This window comes from Oncorhynchus mykiss, chromosome 26, assembly GCF_057628025.1.
Source record: "Oncorhynchus mykiss isolate SJ-2025 chromosome 26, ASM5762802v1, whole genome shotgun sequence".
Taxonomy (NCBI): Eukaryota; Metazoa; Chordata; class Actinopteri; order Salmoniformes; family Salmonidae; genus Oncorhynchus; species Oncorhynchus mykiss.
In genome coordinates, this window is record NC_143047.1 from 16042069 (window position 1) to 16061860 (window position 19792).

A 19792-nucleotide genomic window follows, 5' to 3' on the forward strand; every position below is an offset into this window, starting at 1 on the left:
CGCTTATGTAGATATTCCATTAAAATAATCTGCCGTTTCCAGCTACAATAATAATTTACAACATTAACCATGTCTACACTGTATTTCTGATCAATTTGATGTTATTTTAATGGACAAAAAATGTGCTTTTCTTTCAAAAACTGACATTTCTAAGTGACCCCAAACTTTTGAATGGTAGTGTACATATCATAATTTCCCCCTGGAACTGACTAAACTCTTGGTATTTCTTCACTAGGAAAACAAATTCGACAAACAACCACAAAGACAAAAACGTGCGCCAGAGGAATACGAAATGAGAAGCTACTCGTTACAGTGAGTATTCTGGCCTTTAGAAAAAGGAATCTAAGGCATATGGAAGTCAACATTGAACTAAGTGATATACTGTAGGAATGTGATCATGTGCACAGGGTATACTAATTCCTTCCTCCCCCTGATTTTCATTAACAGATGACTAACTGCATATCTTGACCACATGAAGGTATCTGAGGAGGGAGCTCCAGGCAATTTTTAATGAAGCATATCTCGTCTCTCTCTCATGAGAAAAAACAATAACAGCGTAACACTGGCAGAAAAGAACAAGATGGCTGTCTTAAGCATGCCTTATTCAGTCTTACATGAACAGTCCTGGACGGAGAGATGACTAATTCCATCACGAAAGGTGTGCACATCTTTTTTTGTGTGCCGTTTGATGTCTCTTTTATTCATTTTATCATGTCCTCCAACCAGAGGTGATCCTTTTTGTATTACATATCATGTAAAACGCATGCAAATTATTACGCAATAGGATGCCCAGAATAGACTTTGTTGTTTTCCCTCATGTCTGTGTGGCTATTTTGCATCCAAAGGAATTATGTTTTTTTATGAAATTGTCCTGAACTGAAAAATACTGTTATATTCTTAAATAACTTTGTACAGCTGATTCATTGTCATTAAACTAGGTTTGATTTAGTGAAAGGAAAGTCCACTCTTAACAGCCATTATAGTGAAAATGTGATGCAAGGGATTCAAAGTCTGGCAGTATTTACTTGAAAATGATTATAGAAAATGACTACTATATATCTATCTAGTTATAAATAAAATTACAACTAAGTGTTTATTTTTCAGAGTAATTTAGGATGTCTTGTATATGTTGAGGTACGAGTGTTCAAACAATAGCAAATACTGTATGTGAAGAAAAAAATACATTTTATATTTCCCAACTTAATTCATTCATTTTTATTTTTCTGAAATTGTACAGCATGGCTATTATCCTATGCAATATGTATTCATATAGAGATATATTGGGGGTAGTTTGTTTTTCTCAGTGAAGCTTTAATATTGTGGGATCACTTGGAAGCTGGTATAGCAAAATGCACTGCTGTAGCTGCATGACTCCTGTCCTATAAATACAGTGTATCCATGTGTATTACAGTGCAAATGGACCGACATTAGGCTGGAAATGGAAGGAGCTACGGTATCTCTAGCCACAATAAAACATCAGACCAATAACATACGAGACCAATACATTTTTGAAAATAAAAGGCTCCAAAATACATTTTGTTTCTTTGCCTCAAATTCTTTCTAGAAACTGCAACATTTGTGCCGGTTTAAATATCCTCCTACAACACAATGGTCACTATGTTCCAGCACACATTTACAAAATCAGCAGCATGAAGAACAACACATCCCCCAACTTTTCCACAACCCACCTCCCACATGTGTACCGTGTGTAGTGAGTTGACCTGTCTCTCTCTGGCTGTTTGTGTTGATGAGCTTCAGCTCCTCAGTCCTGGAGCACTCTCCTCAGCTCCCCCTCCACCTCCTCCACCAAGGCAGGGAAGCTGGGGTCCAAGAGACACAGGCGGACAAAGGGCTCCAGCTCCCCACGGGACAGAGCACTGTGGCGGTACACCAGGGGCAAAGACAGACTATGCTCGCCCAGGAAGTGCTGAGAAAAAAATAGATAGACCAGGGACCTGTTCATTTCTTTGTATACAATTAAAGCCATGATATTGGCTAACTATAATCTCCCAAGTCAGTTAGGTGTTCATTATTTCATTGGCCTACCCTGCACTTCAGTAGTGGCGGGGAATAACTACAACCCCATGAAGTGTAGGTTACATTCAAGCTCAGTGGGTGAGAGTAGTAATGTTAAATAGCTACTATTTATTCACCTTGCGCGATTGTCAAACTCCATCAAGTGATCATTAAATGAATCATCACCCTCAGCATTCATCAGTCATCTATCTAATCACTGTGTTGTGTCAGTACCAACCTACCTGGGTAAGACGTTTGATGGATAAAGAGCCCTGGACGACCTCCGGTTCAGTAGCCATAGCCTCCCCAGCACCCGCCTGATGACAAGGTTAAAAGAGATGATACTAATGCCACAGGACTTTACAGGGCAACACACCAAGGGAGGTTAAGCTGCATCATAGCTGCATCCTTTATTGAATGATTTCCCTCAGTCATCATGGTTCATTCATCCTCACTGAGAGCTTTTTCAAATGTGTGTGATGGTGTTTATTGTTGGTTTAATTTCTCCCCCTTCTGCGTGGGGAGGTTAAGGATGAACATATTTCACATTGTCATTGATTCATACATAAAATCCATATTAACCTAGTTGGTTCCAGGGCCATTCAGTATTAAACCAGCTATATTGTTTTCATGCCTGTAAATATCACCATCTAGTGGGTGATTCTTACTGTAACAACAGCAACTTTAATACCTCAACTATAGTTTGCCTCATACATTATGAAGAATAACATTCTTAAAATAAGAACAGCTTTAAAGGTGAAAAAAACAAACATGCAATGCACTCATTTCAATTAGATAATGTATTGCAGGAGCTGTTCCAATTCAGATGTTCCAAAATACACTTTCATGATACAATACGTAGCTACATGTTTTCAGTGTGTATGTGTTGTTGAGTACCTGTTGATTCTGTGCAGTGGTCTTGGTAGGGGGCTGATTGGGTGTTGGGGGGCAGCTGAGTGGTGGTGGCCCCCTCTGTGTGGTGACAGGCAGGTACTCCTTCAGTCTGAGTACTGCACTGCTACACTCCTCCAGGGCCTCAGCCCTGCTGCCACTGAACTGCATCCTGATCAGACGGCTCTCCCCCTGCACATACACAGCATTGTTTCGTTTGAGAGCTAGCCAATATCTCCTCTTCGAATGCTACTAAGACAATCTTAACAAGCTTGACACGCCACTTACAATTCATCAGTGGCACTTATCTAGAACACTTATTTAGCCTACATATCACTCACAAGCCAGGCCCTTGGCAGAACATGGGCAACCAAAGCACTGCTTACAGCCAGCTAGTTGTTCCAAGACTGGTAAAATGCATCGTGTCAGGCCTCAGATCCCCTTAAATCAGGCCATTTAATGACCAATTACACTGTTGTCTCAGCACAGCCACCCCTGCCAAACATCAGGTCTGCCACGCTCATGTCAGTGTGAAATCTGGCTATGGTAAATAAAGCTGCCACTATACAAATTGCTGAGGAAATTCCAGACTAAAATTCCGGTGTTGCCTTGTAGTCAACATTAGCCTAAGTTTCATATAAAACTAGGTGCTAGAATAATAATACAATTTGGTATGTAGACTCTTGTATACTTTAGCTAGCTACTATTTAAAAATAAGTGTTGTTTCTTAAAGCAAATAAAGGCTTTCGCAACCCACCTTAACAGTCAGACGGAACAGCAGGGTATCTGATTTCTGCTGAACTTTGAGGTAGCTTGGAGCATCAAGTAAGGAAAACCCATCCTGAAAAATATGGAATCACAACAATCAGACAGACTAACAATTGTAAACAAACAACAGTCAAAAGTCATAGTAGTAAAACCAAAGTCATATTGGATAGGGCACATAGCTAATCATCATGTCTTCAATGAGACAAAAAAGTACATTTAATAGTATCAGACGGAGCATGCAGCAATCACAGCTCTACTTTTGGATAGCAGGAGCTGGAGCAATCTCAAATTATCTGAAATGACATAAGTACGCCTGCAGGGGGCTCTATTGACTCAGAAACCCATCCAGACCCTGTGACCAGCATCATGCCATCAGAATGTCTTTGGAAAGATAACTTCCATCTCAAACAACCAGCTGTTGGAGGCTGAATGTTGTTGAACTAAATATTAGTCTTGATTGAGTCATAAGGTCTGTTCGAATACTCATACAAACCGTGCTATTTGTGACGTGAATTGAGTATATAAACTCAGCAAAAAAAGAAACGTCACTTTTTCTTTAAACAATAATTTGTAAAAATCCAAATAAAAAATAATGTGTTTAAACACCGTTTCCCATGCTGGTTCAATGAGCCATAAACAATTAATTAACATGCACCTGTGAAACGGTTGTTAACGTTAAGACACTAACAGCTTACAGACGGTAGGCAATTAAGGTCACAGTTATGAAAACTTCGTACACTAAAGTGGCCTTTCTACTGACTCTGAAAAACACCAAAAGAAAGATGCCCAGGGTCCCTACTCAACTGCGTGAACGTGCCTTAGGCATGCTGCAAGGAGGCATGAAGACTGCAGATGTGGCCACCACACCTAAGACAGTGCTACAGGGAGACAGGACACACAGCTGATCGTCCTCGCAGTGGCAGACCACGTGTAACAACACCTGCACAGGATCGGTACATTCGAACATCACACCTGCGGGACAGGTACAGGATGGCAACAACAACTGCTCGAGTTACACCAGGAACACACAATCCCTCCATCAGTGCTCAGACTGTCCGCAATAGGCTGACAGAGGCTGTATTGAGGGCTTGTAGGCCTGTTGTAAGGCAGGTCATCACCAGACATCACCGGAAAAAATGTTGCCTGTGGGCACAAACCCACCGTCCCTGGACCAGACAGGACTGGCAAAAAGTGCTCTTCACTGACAAGTTGCGGTTTTGTCTCACCAGGGGTGATGGTCGGATTCGCGGATTGATTTGGAAGTGGAGGGTCCATCATGGTCTGGGACAGTGTGTCACAGCATCATCGGACTGAGCTTGTTATCATTGCAGGCAATCTCAACGCTGTGCGTTACAGGGAAGACATCCTTCTCCCTCATTTGGTACCCTTCCTGCAGGCTCATCCTGACATGACCCTCCAGACTGACAATGCCACCAGCCATACTGCTTGTTCTGTGCATGATTTCCTTCAAGACAGGAATGTCAGTGTTCTGCCATGGCCAGCGAAGAGCCCGGATCTCAATCCCATTGAGCACGTCTGGGACCGATTGGATCAGAGGGTGAGGGCTAGGGCCATTCCATTGGGTCAGAAGTTTACATACACTCAATTAGTATTTGGCAGCATTGCCTTTACATTGTTTAACTTGGGTCAAACGTTTTGGGTAGCGTTCCACAAGATTCCCACAATGAGTTGGGTGAATTTTGGCCCATTCTTCCTGACAGAGCTGGTGTAACTGAGTCAGGTTTGTAGGCCTCTTTGCTCGCACACGCTTTTTCAGTTCTGCTCACACGTTTTCTATAGGATTGAGGTCAGAGCTTTGTGATGGCCACTCCAATATCTTGACTTTGTTGCCCTTAAGACATTTTGTCACAACTTTGAAAATGTGCTTGGGGTCATTGTCCATTTGGAAGAACCATGTGTGACCAAGCTTTAACTTCCTGACTGATGTCTTGAGATGTTGCTTCAATATATCCACATAATTGTCCTCCCTATGATGCCATCAATTACGTCATTATGGCCAAACAGCTCTATTTTTGTTTCATCAGACCAGAGGACATTTCTCCATAAACTACAATCTTTGTCCCCTTGTGCAGTTGCAAACCGTAGTCTGGCTTTTTTATGGCGGTTTTGGAGCACTGGCTTCTTCCTTGCTGAATGGCCTTTCAGGTTATGTCGATATAGGACTCGTTTTGCTGTGAATATAGTTACTTTTGTACCTGTTTGCTCCAGCATCTTCACAAGGTCCTTTGCTGTTGTTCTGGGATTGATTTGCACTTTTCGCACCAAAGTCCGTTGATCTCTAGGGGACAGAAATCGTTTCCTTCCTGAGCGGAATGACGGCTGCGTCGTCCCATGGTGTTTATACTTGCATACTATTGTTTGTACAGATGAACGTGGTACCTTCAGGCATTTGGAAATTGCTCCCAAGGATGAACCAGACTTGCAGAGGTCTACCATTTTTTTCTGAGGTATTGGCTGATTTCTTTTGATTTTCCAATGATGTCAAGCAAAGAGGCAGAGTTTGAAGGTAGGCCTTGAAATACATCCATAGGTACACCTCCAATTGACTCAAATTATGTCAATTAGCCTATAAGAAGCTTCTAAAGCCATTAAATAATTTTCTGTAATTTTCGAAGGTGTTTAAAGGCACGGTCAATTTAGTGTATGTAAACTTTTGACCTACTGGAATTGTGATACAGTGAATTATAAGTGAAATAATCTATCTGTAAACAATTGTTGGAAAAATTACCTTTGTCATACACAAAGTAGATGTCCTAACCGACTTGCCAAAACTATAGTTTGTTAACAAGAAACTTATGGAGTGGTTGAAAAACTAGTTTTAATGACTCCAACCTAAATGTACAGTGCCTTGCGAAAGTATTCGGCCCCCTTGAACTTTGCAACCTTTTGCCACATTTCAGGCTTCAAACATAAAGATATAAAACTGTATTTTTTTGTGAAGAATCAACAACAAGTGGGACACAATCATGAAGTGGAACGACATTTATTGGATATTTCAAACTTTTTTAACAAATCAAAAACTGAAAAATTGGGCGTGCAAAATTATTCAGCCCATTTACTTTCAGTGCAGCAAACTCTCTCCAGAAGTTCAGTGAGGATCTCTGAATGATCCAATGTTGACCTAAATGACTAATGATGATAAATACAATCCACCTGTGTGTAATCAAGTCTCCGTATAAATGCACCTGCACTGTGATAGTCTCAGAGGTCCGTTAAAAGCGCAGAGAGCATCATGAAGAACAAGGAACACACCAGGCAGGTCCGAGATACTGTTGTGAAGAAGTTTAAAGCCGGATTTGGATACAAAAAGATTTCACAAGCTTTAAACATCCCAAGGAGCACTGTGCAAGCGATAATATTGAAATGGAAGGAGTATCAGACCACTGCAAATCTACCAAGACCTGGCCGTCCCTCTAAACTTTCAGCTCATACAAGGAGAAGACTGATCAGAGATGCAGCCAAGAGGCCCATGATCACTCTGGATGAACTGCAGAGATCTACAGCTGAGGTGGGAGACTCTGTCCATAGGACAACAATCAGTCATATATTGCACAAATCTGGCCTTTATGGAAGAGTGGCAAGAAGAAAGCCATTTCTTAAAGATATCCATAAAAAGTGTTGTTTAAAGTTTGCCACAAGCCACCTGGGAGACACACCAAACATGTGGAAGAAGGTGCTCTGGTCAGATGAAACCAAAATTGAACTTTTTGGCAACAATACAAAACGTTATGTTTGGCGTAAAAGCAACACAGCTCATCACCCTGAACACACCATCCCCACTGTCAAACATGGTGGTGGCAGCATCATGGTTTGGCCTGCTTTTCTTCAGCAGAGACAGGGAAGATGGTTAAAATTGATGGGAAGATGGATGGAGCCAAATACAGGACCATTCTGGAAGAAAACCTGATGGGGTCTGCAAAAGACATGAGACTGGGACGGAGATTTGTCTTCCAACAAGACAATGATCCAAAACATAAAGCAAAATCTAAAATGGAATGGTTCAAAAAGAAACATATCCAGGTGTTAGAATGGCCAAGTCAAAGTCCAGACCTGAATCCAATCGAGAATCTGTGGAAAGAACTGAAAACTGCTGTTCACAAATGCTCTCCATCCAACCTCACTGAGCTCGAGCTGTTTTGCAAGGAGGAATGGGAAAAAATGTCAGTCTCTCGATGTGCAAAACTGATAGAGACATACCCCAAGCGACTTACAGCTGTAATCGCAGCAAAAGGTGGCGCTACAAAGTATTAACTTAAGGGGGCTGAATAATTTTGCACGCCCAATTTTTCATTTTTTGATTTGTTAAAAAAGTTTGAAATATCCAATAAATGTCGTTCCACTTCATGATTGTGTCCCACTTGTTGTTGATTCTTCACAAAAAATACAGTTTTATATCTTTATGTTTGAAGCCTGAAATGTGGCAAAAGGTCGCAAAGTTCAAGGGGGCCGAATACTTTCGCAAGGCACTGTATTTAAACTTCTGACTTCAACTGTACTTAACGTTAGTTGGCTACTAATACATCGAACTTGCCAGGCAGTATTATTAACTATCTGCTATCTAACTAACTACCCAACGTTTATTGACTTGATCATTTACATAATTCTTAGCTAAGTGGCATGGACATTGTTCATTCTGGCTATCTACTCCGATTTCAGAGCACTCTCGCGCAGAATAACAGATGAATTCACGAATGCTCAACACCCGTTGAATATGGCCGGTGTCAGTAAACGTTGGCAAAAGAAAGCATAAATATATTGTTGCCAGCAGCAGTTACAGTCACCAACACTCTAGATAACATGAAAACACTATAATCAGCTCTGCTAGGGCAAGTAAAATGGTCGGAGTGAGGCGTTCTCTCAGTCTCATTTGTGTCTGGAAGTAGCTAGCCAACGTTAGCTTGGGTACTTGACTGCCTTTCAACACTCGGATCAACCCTACTCCTCGGCCATAGCGTCCAGTGTGCGCTCTGAACGCTCCGAACTTATGAACGGACAATCTGACAATTTGGATTTACAAACACACAGAGCACACTCTGGCACTCCAAATTGAATTTACGAACACAACCGAAATCGTAAAATGTTTAGCTAGTCAGTTCTTATGCTAACAAGCTAGCAAGAGGTTGCATAGCAACAGCATCAACTTCAGGTAGACAGGCAAAGCTCTAGTACGCTCAACTGAAACAATATGGTTTGTTTACAGTATACTAAAATGAACTAATAGTATATAGTATGTAGTAAATACTCATTAAGTATGTAGTATACAGTATGTTAGTATGGGTATTCGAACACAGCTAAAGTCTGTTGAGTAGAAATCTCTCCATGATTAGGCTACAATGAATAAAAACAGGTGTTAGTTTAGTTCCAAGTATGAATCAGAAGCTTTTCTAACCAAGTGAAAAATGACACTTTCCTGAATACTTTCAGATGTCATCTGACACCTTACAATTTATAACTATTTAACATCAACTAAAGTACAAATCTATTTAAACACTATTCTGTTTAGTAGTTTCTTCAGCATTGGAATTTGCGTTGAAATGTACCAGGGAAATATAGGTCAATAATACCTGCTGTGTTGACAGGAGACAGTAGTTGTGTTTTGCACATTATTAATGATAGAAAATGTGTTGGACCTTGTCCTGAGCACGGGGAAATGCTAGCTTTATGACAGGATATTTGGAATAACATTTTACCATAGCAACATATCCTTCTTAGTGATATAGATACTGCAAGTTATGTTTCTCCATTTCAAATGGACTTCAGCACAATGGAGGGATGGATGCTCTACTCAGCTCTGTTACATAAAACATTACACTTCAGCTCTGTACTTCCAGATTCAAAACAGATTTCAATTTTCCTACTCCGCTGAGATGTTCTGAAGGGATTACATCAAATTTGTATTTTTAGTTGAAAATTATCATATCAGGAAGGCATCACATTACATAATTTCAACAAGACTTGTCAAGTCATTCTGAGGCATAGCCAATCGTTTTCTGAGTCAGGTTGAGAGGTTCCATTTTCTATAATCCCAATCCCCTCCTTCCTCCAAATACTGAGAGAAAGACCCTATTAAACCATATCTTAGAATCAGGAGTAATCTGGATGATGATTACACTCAATAACCCTCTCTCTCCTCCAGCATGGTGCATCCTAATATGGCATCATCATTCAGTTGGGACTCCCCTGGCATCAGCCACCGTGTATTACTGTAAACTCCCTTTATTGAAAGATACTCAAGAGCGTTACGATTAAGGGCGCCAATCTGTCAATGACCGCTATCCCCTTTTGTCAGAGAGCACTTTGTGTCCTGACCTGAATAAGCATGTAGCCTTGCCTGGCACCCTGGCTCAGCAAGATGGCTGTAGCCACTTTCCATCCATCACTTGCTGTGGCATAGCGCAGCTATGGCCATTGTGTTTCTACAGCAATTTCTGCTGAGTCTCTCAGCTGCAGACAGAGTCTGGCAGTGAACCTTGAGAAGACACAGGATAAACTGCACACTAACACAGGCACTATTCTGTAGACAGAACAGTGGTGGCAGGCAGCCTAGTGGTTAGAGCGTTGGACTTGTAACTGAAAGTTTGCAAGATCAAATCCCCAAGCTGACAAGGTAAAAATCTGTCCTTCTGCCCCTGAACAAGGCAGTTAACCCACTGTTCCTAGGCTGTCATTGAAAATAAGATTTTCTTCTTAACTGACTTGCCTGTAAAATAAATCAAATAGAAAGTACAACAGCAACATAGCTGGTGTTCAGTACTTGTTTTCGTTCCCTGTGTTTCAAAGGACTTGGAATCAAGTAATTTCTCAACATTGTTGCAAAAACATACAATTATATCCATAGCTAGGCTATCTGCCTATAAGCCAAATAGTGGAGATCTAAGCTTAGACTAGCCCTTGATAATAAAAATAAGTGTACACAGTTGAGTGTACAAAACATTATTAACACCTTCCAAAAATTGAGTTGCACCCCCTTTTAACCTCAGAACAGCCTCATTTATTTGGGGCGTGGACTCTGCAAGGTATTGAAAGCATTCCACAGGGATGCTGGCCCATGTTGACTCTAATGCTTCCCACAGTTGTGTCAAATTGGCTGGCTGTCCTTTGGGTGGTGGACCATTCTTGATACACACAGGAAACTGTTGAGTGTGAAGAACCCAGCAACGTTGCAGTTCTTGACACACTCAAACTGGTGCACCTGGCACCTACTACTATAACCCATTCAAAGACACTGCAATCTTTTGTCGTGCCCATTCACCCTCTGAATGGCACACCCACACACAATTAATGTCTCAAGGCTTAAAAATCCTTCTTTAACCTGTCTCTTTCCCTTTATCTACACTGATTGAAGTGGATTTAACATGTGACATAAATAAGTGTTCATAGCTTTCAACTGGATTCACCTGGTAAGTATGTCATGGAAAGAACAGGTGTTCCTAATTTTTTGTACAGTCAGTGTAATTAGGCCAACAGGTTGGACAATAACAGTTATTATGTCTATGGAGTGTACATTTGGCAATCATTTGGTATATAATAATGAGTTATTGAATATATTTTGGGAATTTTTATTTGTATTTGATCTTATTTGGATACATTGATATTTGGCCTAGAGATGTGTGAAATGTGCAAGTGTAACCGATGTGAAATGGCTAGCTATTTAGCGGTGGTGCGCGCTAACAGCGCTTCAATCGGGTGACGTCACTTCAATCGAGCTCTGAGACCTGAAGTAGAAGTTCCCCTTGATCTAAATAGGCTGTGGCTTTTGTGGCGCGATGGGTAACGACGCTTCGTGGGTGTCAGTCGTGGGTGTCACTATGTGTGCAGAGGTTCGAGCCCAGGTAGGGTAGAGGAAAGGAAGCTCGATTGAAGTGACGTCACCCGATTGAAGCGCTGTTAGCATAAGATCAAATACAAATAAAAATTCCCCCAATATATTCAATAACTCATTATTATATACCAAATGATTGCCAAATGTACACTCCATAGACATAATAACTGTAATTGTCCAAACTGTTGGCCTAATTACACTGACTGTACAAAAAATGAGGAACACCTGTTACACGAGTCCAGCTCAAAGACGGTAAAAACTAGATTCAGATCCATCCAGGAATTACTTTAATTTTTGACATCAAAGTCTAATGTAGTTAGACCTCAACTCACTTACCAGAAGATCGTGGCCTTGGGACACCAACATATGACCAGATTCCACAATGGTGAGCACCAATTCACCCGCGCTTTCACTGGGCTCAAACATCTAGACAAGTTTCAAGACACATTTTCAACATCTACAGCTGGATGATTCACAATCACATCTGAGGCAAGTTCTTTCACTAACCATAATGTAAAGTGTAGGCCTATAAGTATTTTATTTACTAATGTAGTAAACTAGTCTACATTTGTAAACAACGTTTGGTTAGCCTATCTAGCAAGTGGCATTAGGTAGCTAACTTTAGCTAGCGTCATCCACTACAACACAGACGTTGGACAAAATTCACGACTAGACAACTTCATGTCACCTTCCATGGATTACCGCCGTCTTCTTTGGTCCCAGGCAAAAAACGTCCAAAGCGTTTCAACGTCCATATAGATTTATGTACAGTTGCCATTTGTAAAAACAATTCTAATAATAATATATATCTCAGAAGAGCTATATATCAGAAATCACGAGTCACGCCTGTAGATTGGGTTTCTGTGTGCGCGCATGCGCTGGGTTCTGGCTGGGGATGCTAGAAGTGCGCCTTTTTTTGTGCTTGCCTATCACACATGTTGCACCTACTCAACTCTAACCTAATCCCCAGGCTCAATTGCTCAACCTTTGATTCGTTTAGTGATGTGTTAGCGGTGCTGGGTTAGAATAGAGACCACGTTTACATGCGCACAGTATTCATAGCGCATACACCGCTTAAAGTCTTGGATAAAGTGTTTACATGCACCTTTGATATCCCGCTCACGTGCATCTCTGTACCCATGAATAAACAGAATATTCCCCATTTAAATGTATATAGAATAGTAACTGAAATATGGACACTGACTGTAGGCCAATAACCTCTCACAAATATAATATTAACTCATGCAGAATTATGCATTTCTTGCAGTAAAATTATACAACAAATGTTAATTTAGTCTCAGGAACAGGAGTGGAGAAATATGATTTCTTTCTTTCAGCCTCTCTTTAGAAAATGTGAATGAGCATGTCATGTAATGTGTTATGTGTTATACAAGCAGTATTTCACCAGTGGTGGTTGCTGATGTTTAAGATAAGGTAGGCCAATAATTTTTTTTATGAGCATGGCCTTATTTCTATTACAGCATATTGGATGACTGTAATTCATATTCCATTCACCTAGCTCAATGTAACATCGATAGGTTTGGGCTACTACATGATCCTCAAATTTTCCCAAAACCAATAATGAGGTTGCTAAAACCTAGCCTACGAATGAAAGTTTACAACGTAGGTGCACAGGTCGAGAGAAAAATGTGAGTAATAGAGGTGACAGTGACACATTCAGTACCGCCTTGCACACTCTTGCCTGCATCTAGCTGATATAGGGTGTAATCATTAGTCCACCAGTTGGAAACAAGCGTTTCTATTGGATAAATTCAAATATGTTTATCTCTGTTTCGTTCTGTTAGCTTCTGTTGAAGAAACGTCAATCAACAGAATCGGGGGAATGAATACACCCTTGATCACACGCAAACACAGTTCCCTTTCATAGCAGCCACATACAAACAGCATGAACATTTTGATCGTTGTATAATTCCTTTTCGCATCTACACGCTTTCCTCCTCCCACCTTTTCCGTTAGCTTCTGGATTTCAGTACACAACACATCAGCTGTCTGTGACCAGGCAAAAAAAACTTTCCAAGCCAAACCTTCCTATCATAACTGCTAACCGCTACACACAGCCTACATCGTTGTCACCATATTAGCTAACAACATTAGAAATGTCATAGTCAATATAGCCTCTAGAACTAACGTGTTAGTAAACACGCTACAATCATGCAGTACAGTGTACAGTCAGCAAGAAGTTACACCCAGTAGCAATCATTTAATAAAACCAAAAGCTTACCTTGGTCTTGGAAGAGTTCAAGTGTTGGATAGCCATAGCCAGATAGCTAACATAGTATTCCTCTGTTTGGTCCCGGCTGTTTTAGTAGGCTAAACTAGCTAGCTAAATGAAAGTGAAAGTTGAAAAAAATATATATAGTTCTTTCTCTCTCTCTCTCTCTTGCTTTTCCTTCATTTTTAAATAAATACATTTCTTCAAAACTGTTCAACTATTGACTTTCTCTCTCTTTGAGTCAACTACTCACCACATGTTATACACTGCAGTCCTAGCTAGCTGTAGCTTATGCTTTTAGTACCAGATGTATTCTCTTTTCCTTTCATTGGGTGGACAACATTGCAGTTCATGCTGCAAGAACTCTGATAGGTTGTCCTCCAGAAATTGTCATAATTGCTGTGTAAGTCTATGGAAGGGGGTGAGAACCATGAGCCTCCTTGGTTTTGTATTTAAGTCAATGTACCCAGAGGAGGACGGAAAATGGTGGTGCTACCCTCAGAGTGCTGTTGAGCCTACTGTAGACCTTCATTGCAAAACGGTTTGTTTTAATTATTTATTTGGTGACGTGAATATATTTAGTATAGGCCTAGTTTTAGCAAAAAAACATTTTTTTTTAATGTTTCACTTTATATATATATATATATTTTTTTCCCCCCTTTTTTCCCCCAATTCCGTGGTATTCAATTGGTAGTTACAGTCTTGTCCCATCACCGCAACTCCCGTATGGACTCAGGAGGTCGAGAGCCGTGCGTTCTCTGAAACACAACCCAGCCAAGCCGCACTGCTTCTTGACACACTGCTAGCTTAACCCGGAAGCCAGCCGCACCAATGTCGGAGGAAACACCGTACACCTGGTCTACCGTGTCAGCGTACATTGCGCCCGGCCCGCCATAGGAGGCGCTAGTGCGCGATGGGACAAGAATATCCCTGTCGGCCAAACCCTCCCGTAACCCAGACAACGCTGGGCCAATTGTGCACTGCCCCATGGGTCTCCCGGTCGTGGCCCGCTGCGACAGAGCCTGGACTCAAACCAGGATCTCTAGTGGCACAGACCGTAGACCACTCAGGTCTATATTTATTTTGATGGAATTCACTGAGGAGGATCGTCCTCAACTTCCTCCTCTGAGGAGCTTTAACTGATTTTCAACCACATAAAATATGCACCCAAGACGAACTGAAGTCTTATCAGAAACTTGTTTCATGGTTTTCTCAGCTTTTCATTTCCTTAAAACCGGTCAACCTGATGACATTTGGATATTTTGCACAGGACCAATCTTTCCACTGTTTTGGAATTATTGCGTTTTCTTCCCGGTCCCTAAACAAAACAGACAACTTTACCATTGTTACCTAGATTACTAATGCATTCATTCTATCGATGTAAGACATTATTCTGCTGAGCACTACTTTATTTAGTCTTCTGGGGCAACAAGTTATGACAGAAGAGAAGCTGCATGTATCTTAACTATAGTTGACATAGCAAATGTCGAACAAAATGTCTGAAATTATAATATGGCCTACCAAATGTTGGAAATTATAAGCAGAAACATGTCTAAATTAGGGGTGAAAGTAGCCAGTAGGCTATAAGGTCCAGTGCGGAGTATCAGCAAAATAAATAATTATTATTTTAAGTGATTTGTTTGACAATCAGATGAAAACATCATCACACTACACCATGATATTTGAAACTGAGCCTGTGCAGACTGAGAAAAACAACAGTAAAGGGGATAAGATGTTTGCATGCCTCAGTATCCCGTCTAAGATCTGCATATCCCAGGCATCTTATCCGAGTTTCTCATACCCAGGATACAAGATTTTTCAGGTTATTGTAAACGGAATATGATGTTTATGTGTCAACTAAAAAAATGAATAGTTGAGTATCCCGAATAATAACGGGATATTGGTGTGCATGTGAACGTGGTCAGTGTAGTGTACAGATGTAGGATCTTAATTTGAGCCATGTTTGCTGTATCAGGAAAATAATCCTGGAAATGTGAATTATATGTGGATTACAATGAAATTACATTTTTTGTAGGGGTTAATACATTTTTCATAAGGAAAAATCAAGTCTGAAATTTCAAGGTGGAAATTACAAACTTCATAAGCCTTTTTAAACCTCAAATACAAGTTTTACATTTCCTGCATTACATCATTAGGCTATATATTAGGCTATAGGCTAAAAACGGTATAATGGGTCTGCACTGAAAAAGTCACATAACGCTTACTTAATTTTTAGGTTTATTATTTTTACTGCATCAGGGATAGCGTACACAGACGTTTCAGCTTGCAGTCTTCTTCAGTGTGTAGGTAAAAAATGTTTTATTCAAAACCGTATTTGTAGGGAAAAACCGATGAGCAGCAGGTGCTTCTAATCAGGGTTGCCACTCATCTGCCAATCAGGGATGTGGCTTTTCTGATCTACCTGTATACCACAAAGAAATTCAGAATTATTGGGTATGGGATCGGCCACGAAGGGCAATTGAGGGCATCAGGCGTGAACCATTCATTAATCAATTGCCTTAGGTGTCGGCTCACTTGGATACATTATATCATTTCATGAGATGGCTTACCACAGCTTATATCCTTTTTTAACATTCATTAAGTTGATTTCATTTGTATCATGTAGGCATTGTTAAAGTTGAGCAAAATAGACAAAAAAATACATCTCTATAACCCTTTAACCATGTATATTTCATATACATTTTGAAAAAACGTGGACATGTTTGGTCTGTGAAAGTTATCTTGATAAATCACCTGTGCTGTATGGCATTAAATTAGTGCAGCAGTTTCCCTTACCAGCTGATCATTCTACCACAGCTGCTGTCTGTATATCCTACAACCTGATGAACAAAAGCATGAAGAATGGCATAGTAGCGTAAATATCACCTTTGGACACGCATAGCCTGGGCTGGCATAAAACAATCCCGAGGGGATATACTGTTGAAATCGGAAGTTTACATTCACTTAGGTTGGAGTCATTAAAACACATTTTTCAAACACTCCACAAATTTCTTGTTAAAATAAACTATATATTTGGCAAGTTGGTTAGGACATCTACTTTGTGCATAACACAAGTAATTTTTCCAACAATTGTTTACAGACAGATTATTTCACTTATAATTCACTGTATCACAATTCCAGTGGGTCAGAAGTTTACAAACACTAAGTTGACTGTGCTTTTAAACAGCTTGGAAAATGATGTCATGGCTTTAGATAGACTAATTGGCATCATTTGAATCAGTTGGAGGTGTACCTATGGATGTATTTCAATACCTACCTTCAAACTCAGTGCCTCTTTGCTTGACATCATGGGAAAATCAAAAGAAATCCGCCAAGATCTCAGAAAAAAAATGGTAGACCTCCACAAGTCTGGTTAATCCTTTGGAGCAATTTCCAAATGCCTGAAGGTACCACGTTCATCTGTACAAACAATAGTATGCAAGTATAAACACCATGGGACCACGTGGCCGTCATACCGCTCAGGAAGGAGACGCGTTCTGTCTCCTAGAGATGAACGTACTTTGGTGTGAAATGTGCAAATCAATCCCAGAACAACAGCAAAGGACCATGTGAAGATGCTGGAGGAAACAGGTACAAAAGTATCTATATCCACAGTAAAACGAGTCCTATATCTACATAACCTGAAAGACCGCTCAGCAAGGAAGAAGCCAGTGCTCCAAAACCGCCATAAAAAAAACAGACTACGGTTTGCAACTGCACATGGGGACAAAGATCATACTTTTTGGAGAAATGTCCTCTGGTCTGATGAAACAAAAATAGAACTGTTTGGCCATTATGACCATCGTTATGTTTGGAGAAAAAGGGGGGGGGGGGGGGGGGGCTTGCAAGCCGAAGAACACCATCCCAACCGTGAAGTACAGTGGTGGCAGCATCATGTTGTGGGGGTGCTTTTCTGCAGGAGGGACTGGTGCACTTCACAAAATAGATGGCATCATGAGGCAGGGACAATATGTGGATACATTGAAGCAACATCTCAAGACATCAATCAGGAAGTTAAAACTTGGTCGCAAATGGGTCTTCCAAATGGACAATGACCCCAAGCATACTTCCAAAGTTGTGGCAAAATGGCTTAAGGACAACAAAGTCAAGGTATTGGAGTGGCCATTACAAAGCCCTGACCTCAATCCTATAGAAAATGTGTAGGCAGAACTGAAAAAGCATGTGCGAGCAAGGAGGCCTACAAACCTGACTCTGTTACACCAGCTCTGTCAGGAGGAATGGGCCAAAATTCACCCAACTTATTGTGGGAAGCATGTGGAACGCTACCCAAAACGTTTGACCCAAGTTAAACAATGTAAAGGCAATGCTATCAAATACTAATTGAGTGTTTGTAAACTTCTGACCCATTGGGAATATGATGAAAGAAATAAAAGCTGAAATAAATCATTCTCTCTACTATTATTCTGACATTTCACAGACTTAAAATAAAGTGGTGATAAAGTGGTGATCCTAAAAGACCTAAAACAGGGAATTTTTACTAGATTTAAATGTCAGAAATGGTGAAAAACGGAATTTAAATGTATTTGGCTAAGGTGTATGGAAACTTCCGACTTCAACTGTAACTTTAAAAGGACACGATAGCTATTCAAGAATTGGGGAGAGCTTTGCTTATTTGCAGTTCCTGCTCCTACAGACTGGTCTCATAGACTAGTCATATTACTATGATATGTTACATGGTTACATAAGATAGAAGGTTACTTATGGCAAATAATGAAAGGAGTGGGGTTGTTCGAGGTGGATGTATAACGCGAACGGCGTGTTTGAATCTAATTACGTTAGCAACATTTTAACAATTTTTCGCTACTTTTTAAATGCTTAGCATGTTAGCTAACCAGTGCTTGACTTGGACTGAAATAGGTGCCGATACTGTTATATTTAGGTGCAGGAGCTCCACTTAACTTTTCAGCTAATATTCTATAAGAGGAACAGGAGCTCAAGCAGTAGAACAGTTAAGGTGCCGGTACTCAGTGAGCTCTTGCCCAAGTCAAGCTAACCTGATCCACTTTTTTAAACCTTTATTTAACTAGCCAAGTCAGTTAAGAACACATTCTTTATTTACAATGACGGTTACCCCCAACCGCCCTATGGGCCTCCCAATGACAGTCAGATGTGATGCAGCCTGGATTCAAACCAGGGACTGCAGTGACGCCTCTTGCATTGAGATGCAGTGCCTTAGACTGCTGGGCAAATTGGAGCCACCCCTTCACCTAACCCTAACTTTAACCCTTCCCCGAACCCTAACTTTAACCTAACTCCTAACCTTAATCCCTAACCCCTCATGCTAGCTAGTATTAGCCACCTAGCTAGCATTAGCCACCACAAATTGGAATTCGTAACATATCCCTTTTGCATATTCGTAACATATTATATGAATTGCAAGTCGTAACATATCATAGTAATTTGTAACATATCATACAAAATGGATGATGGACATCCACAAATTAATACATACCATATGAAAGGTAAAATATCATACTAAATGGAGTGTCTCAGATTTATGTAGACTACAGAGTAATACGAAATGCTCTAAAACCACGTTGGCTCCTATGGCAACCCATCAGCTTCATGAATATTCATCCTACCAGAATGCTTGGGACAATAGATGTCAGCGGGTCCTTGGATGCTGCTGCTGATGTAGCCTATGGTGCGTGATTGCATTGCATTGTTTATCATTGAGAGGCAGCTGACACAAATCTGGAGGAAAAGAGCATCCCTCCTTACGCCGTTCATGACCTCCTCGTCTCCTCTCTGTCAGTCGGCACGTCCCTCACATATCATGCTAAGGTGGCTTCTACCAGATTTCCCCCCTCACTTGGTGCGCACACGGTTTGAGCGTACGTGCCTACCACGAGTGTTATGGTGAATCGGACAGCGAGAGAAGGCATATCTAAACTGTAAGGTAATGATCGAGAGAGGAGCCTCTTCCTGTATTTGCACCAGAAGAGCCACAGCCGCCCGTGTCATGTGTATCAGTGTAATGCTTTCAGGGTTTGAGATTAGCTCCAGACTGGTCGCTCTCA

General features: G+C 40.8%; 2 protein-coding genes across 3 annotated transcripts in view; one reads left to right on the forward strand and one right to left on the reverse strand.

The window, feature by feature from the left end:
* LOC110506465 (neuroplastin) overlaps positions 1 to 1532 on the forward strand; it is a 36145-nt gene extending 34613 nt beyond the window's left edge. For both annotated transcript variants that reach the window (XM_036963306.2, XM_036963308.2), the window contains 2 exons: positions 236 to 312; positions 448 to 1532. In XM_036963306.2, the coding sequence (XP_036819201.1) occupies positions 236 to 296 (61 nt within the window). In that variant the 3' untranslated portion in view covers positions 297 to 312; positions 448 to 1532. The remainder of the gene's footprint in view (positions 1 to 235; positions 313 to 447) is intronic.
* Positions 1185 to 12403, reverse strand: rec114 (REC114 meiotic recombination protein). The gene is made up of 6 exons (XM_021586089.3): positions 12207 to 12403; positions 11855 to 11944; positions 3665 to 3748; positions 2914 to 3099; positions 2259 to 2333; positions 1185 to 1927 (listed from the first exon to the last, which is right to left on the reverse strand). Exons 1-6 carry the CDS (start codon positions 12294 to 12296, stop codon positions 1763 to 1765), a joined length of 690 nt encoding a protein of 229 aa, XP_021441764.2. The 5' UTR covers positions 12297 to 12403; the 3' UTR covers positions 1185 to 1762.
* Positions 12404 to 19792: the final 7389 nt, after the last annotated feature.

Bases quoted from the DNA above. Each gene is read 5' to 3' on its own strand.
- rec114 (XM_021586089.3), bottom strand. From the start codon at position 12,296: ATGGCAACTGTACATAAATCTATATGGACGTTGAAACGCTTTGGACGT. The intron at 11,945-12,206 runs GTGACATGAAGT...AAACTTGTCTAG, and splicing joins ACGGCGGTAATCCATGGAAG to ATGTTTGAGCCCAGTGAAAG. The intron at 3,749-11,854 runs GTAAGTGAGTTG...CATATTTTTCAG, and splicing joins CCCAAGGCCACGATCTTCTG to GATGGGTTTTCCTTACTTGA.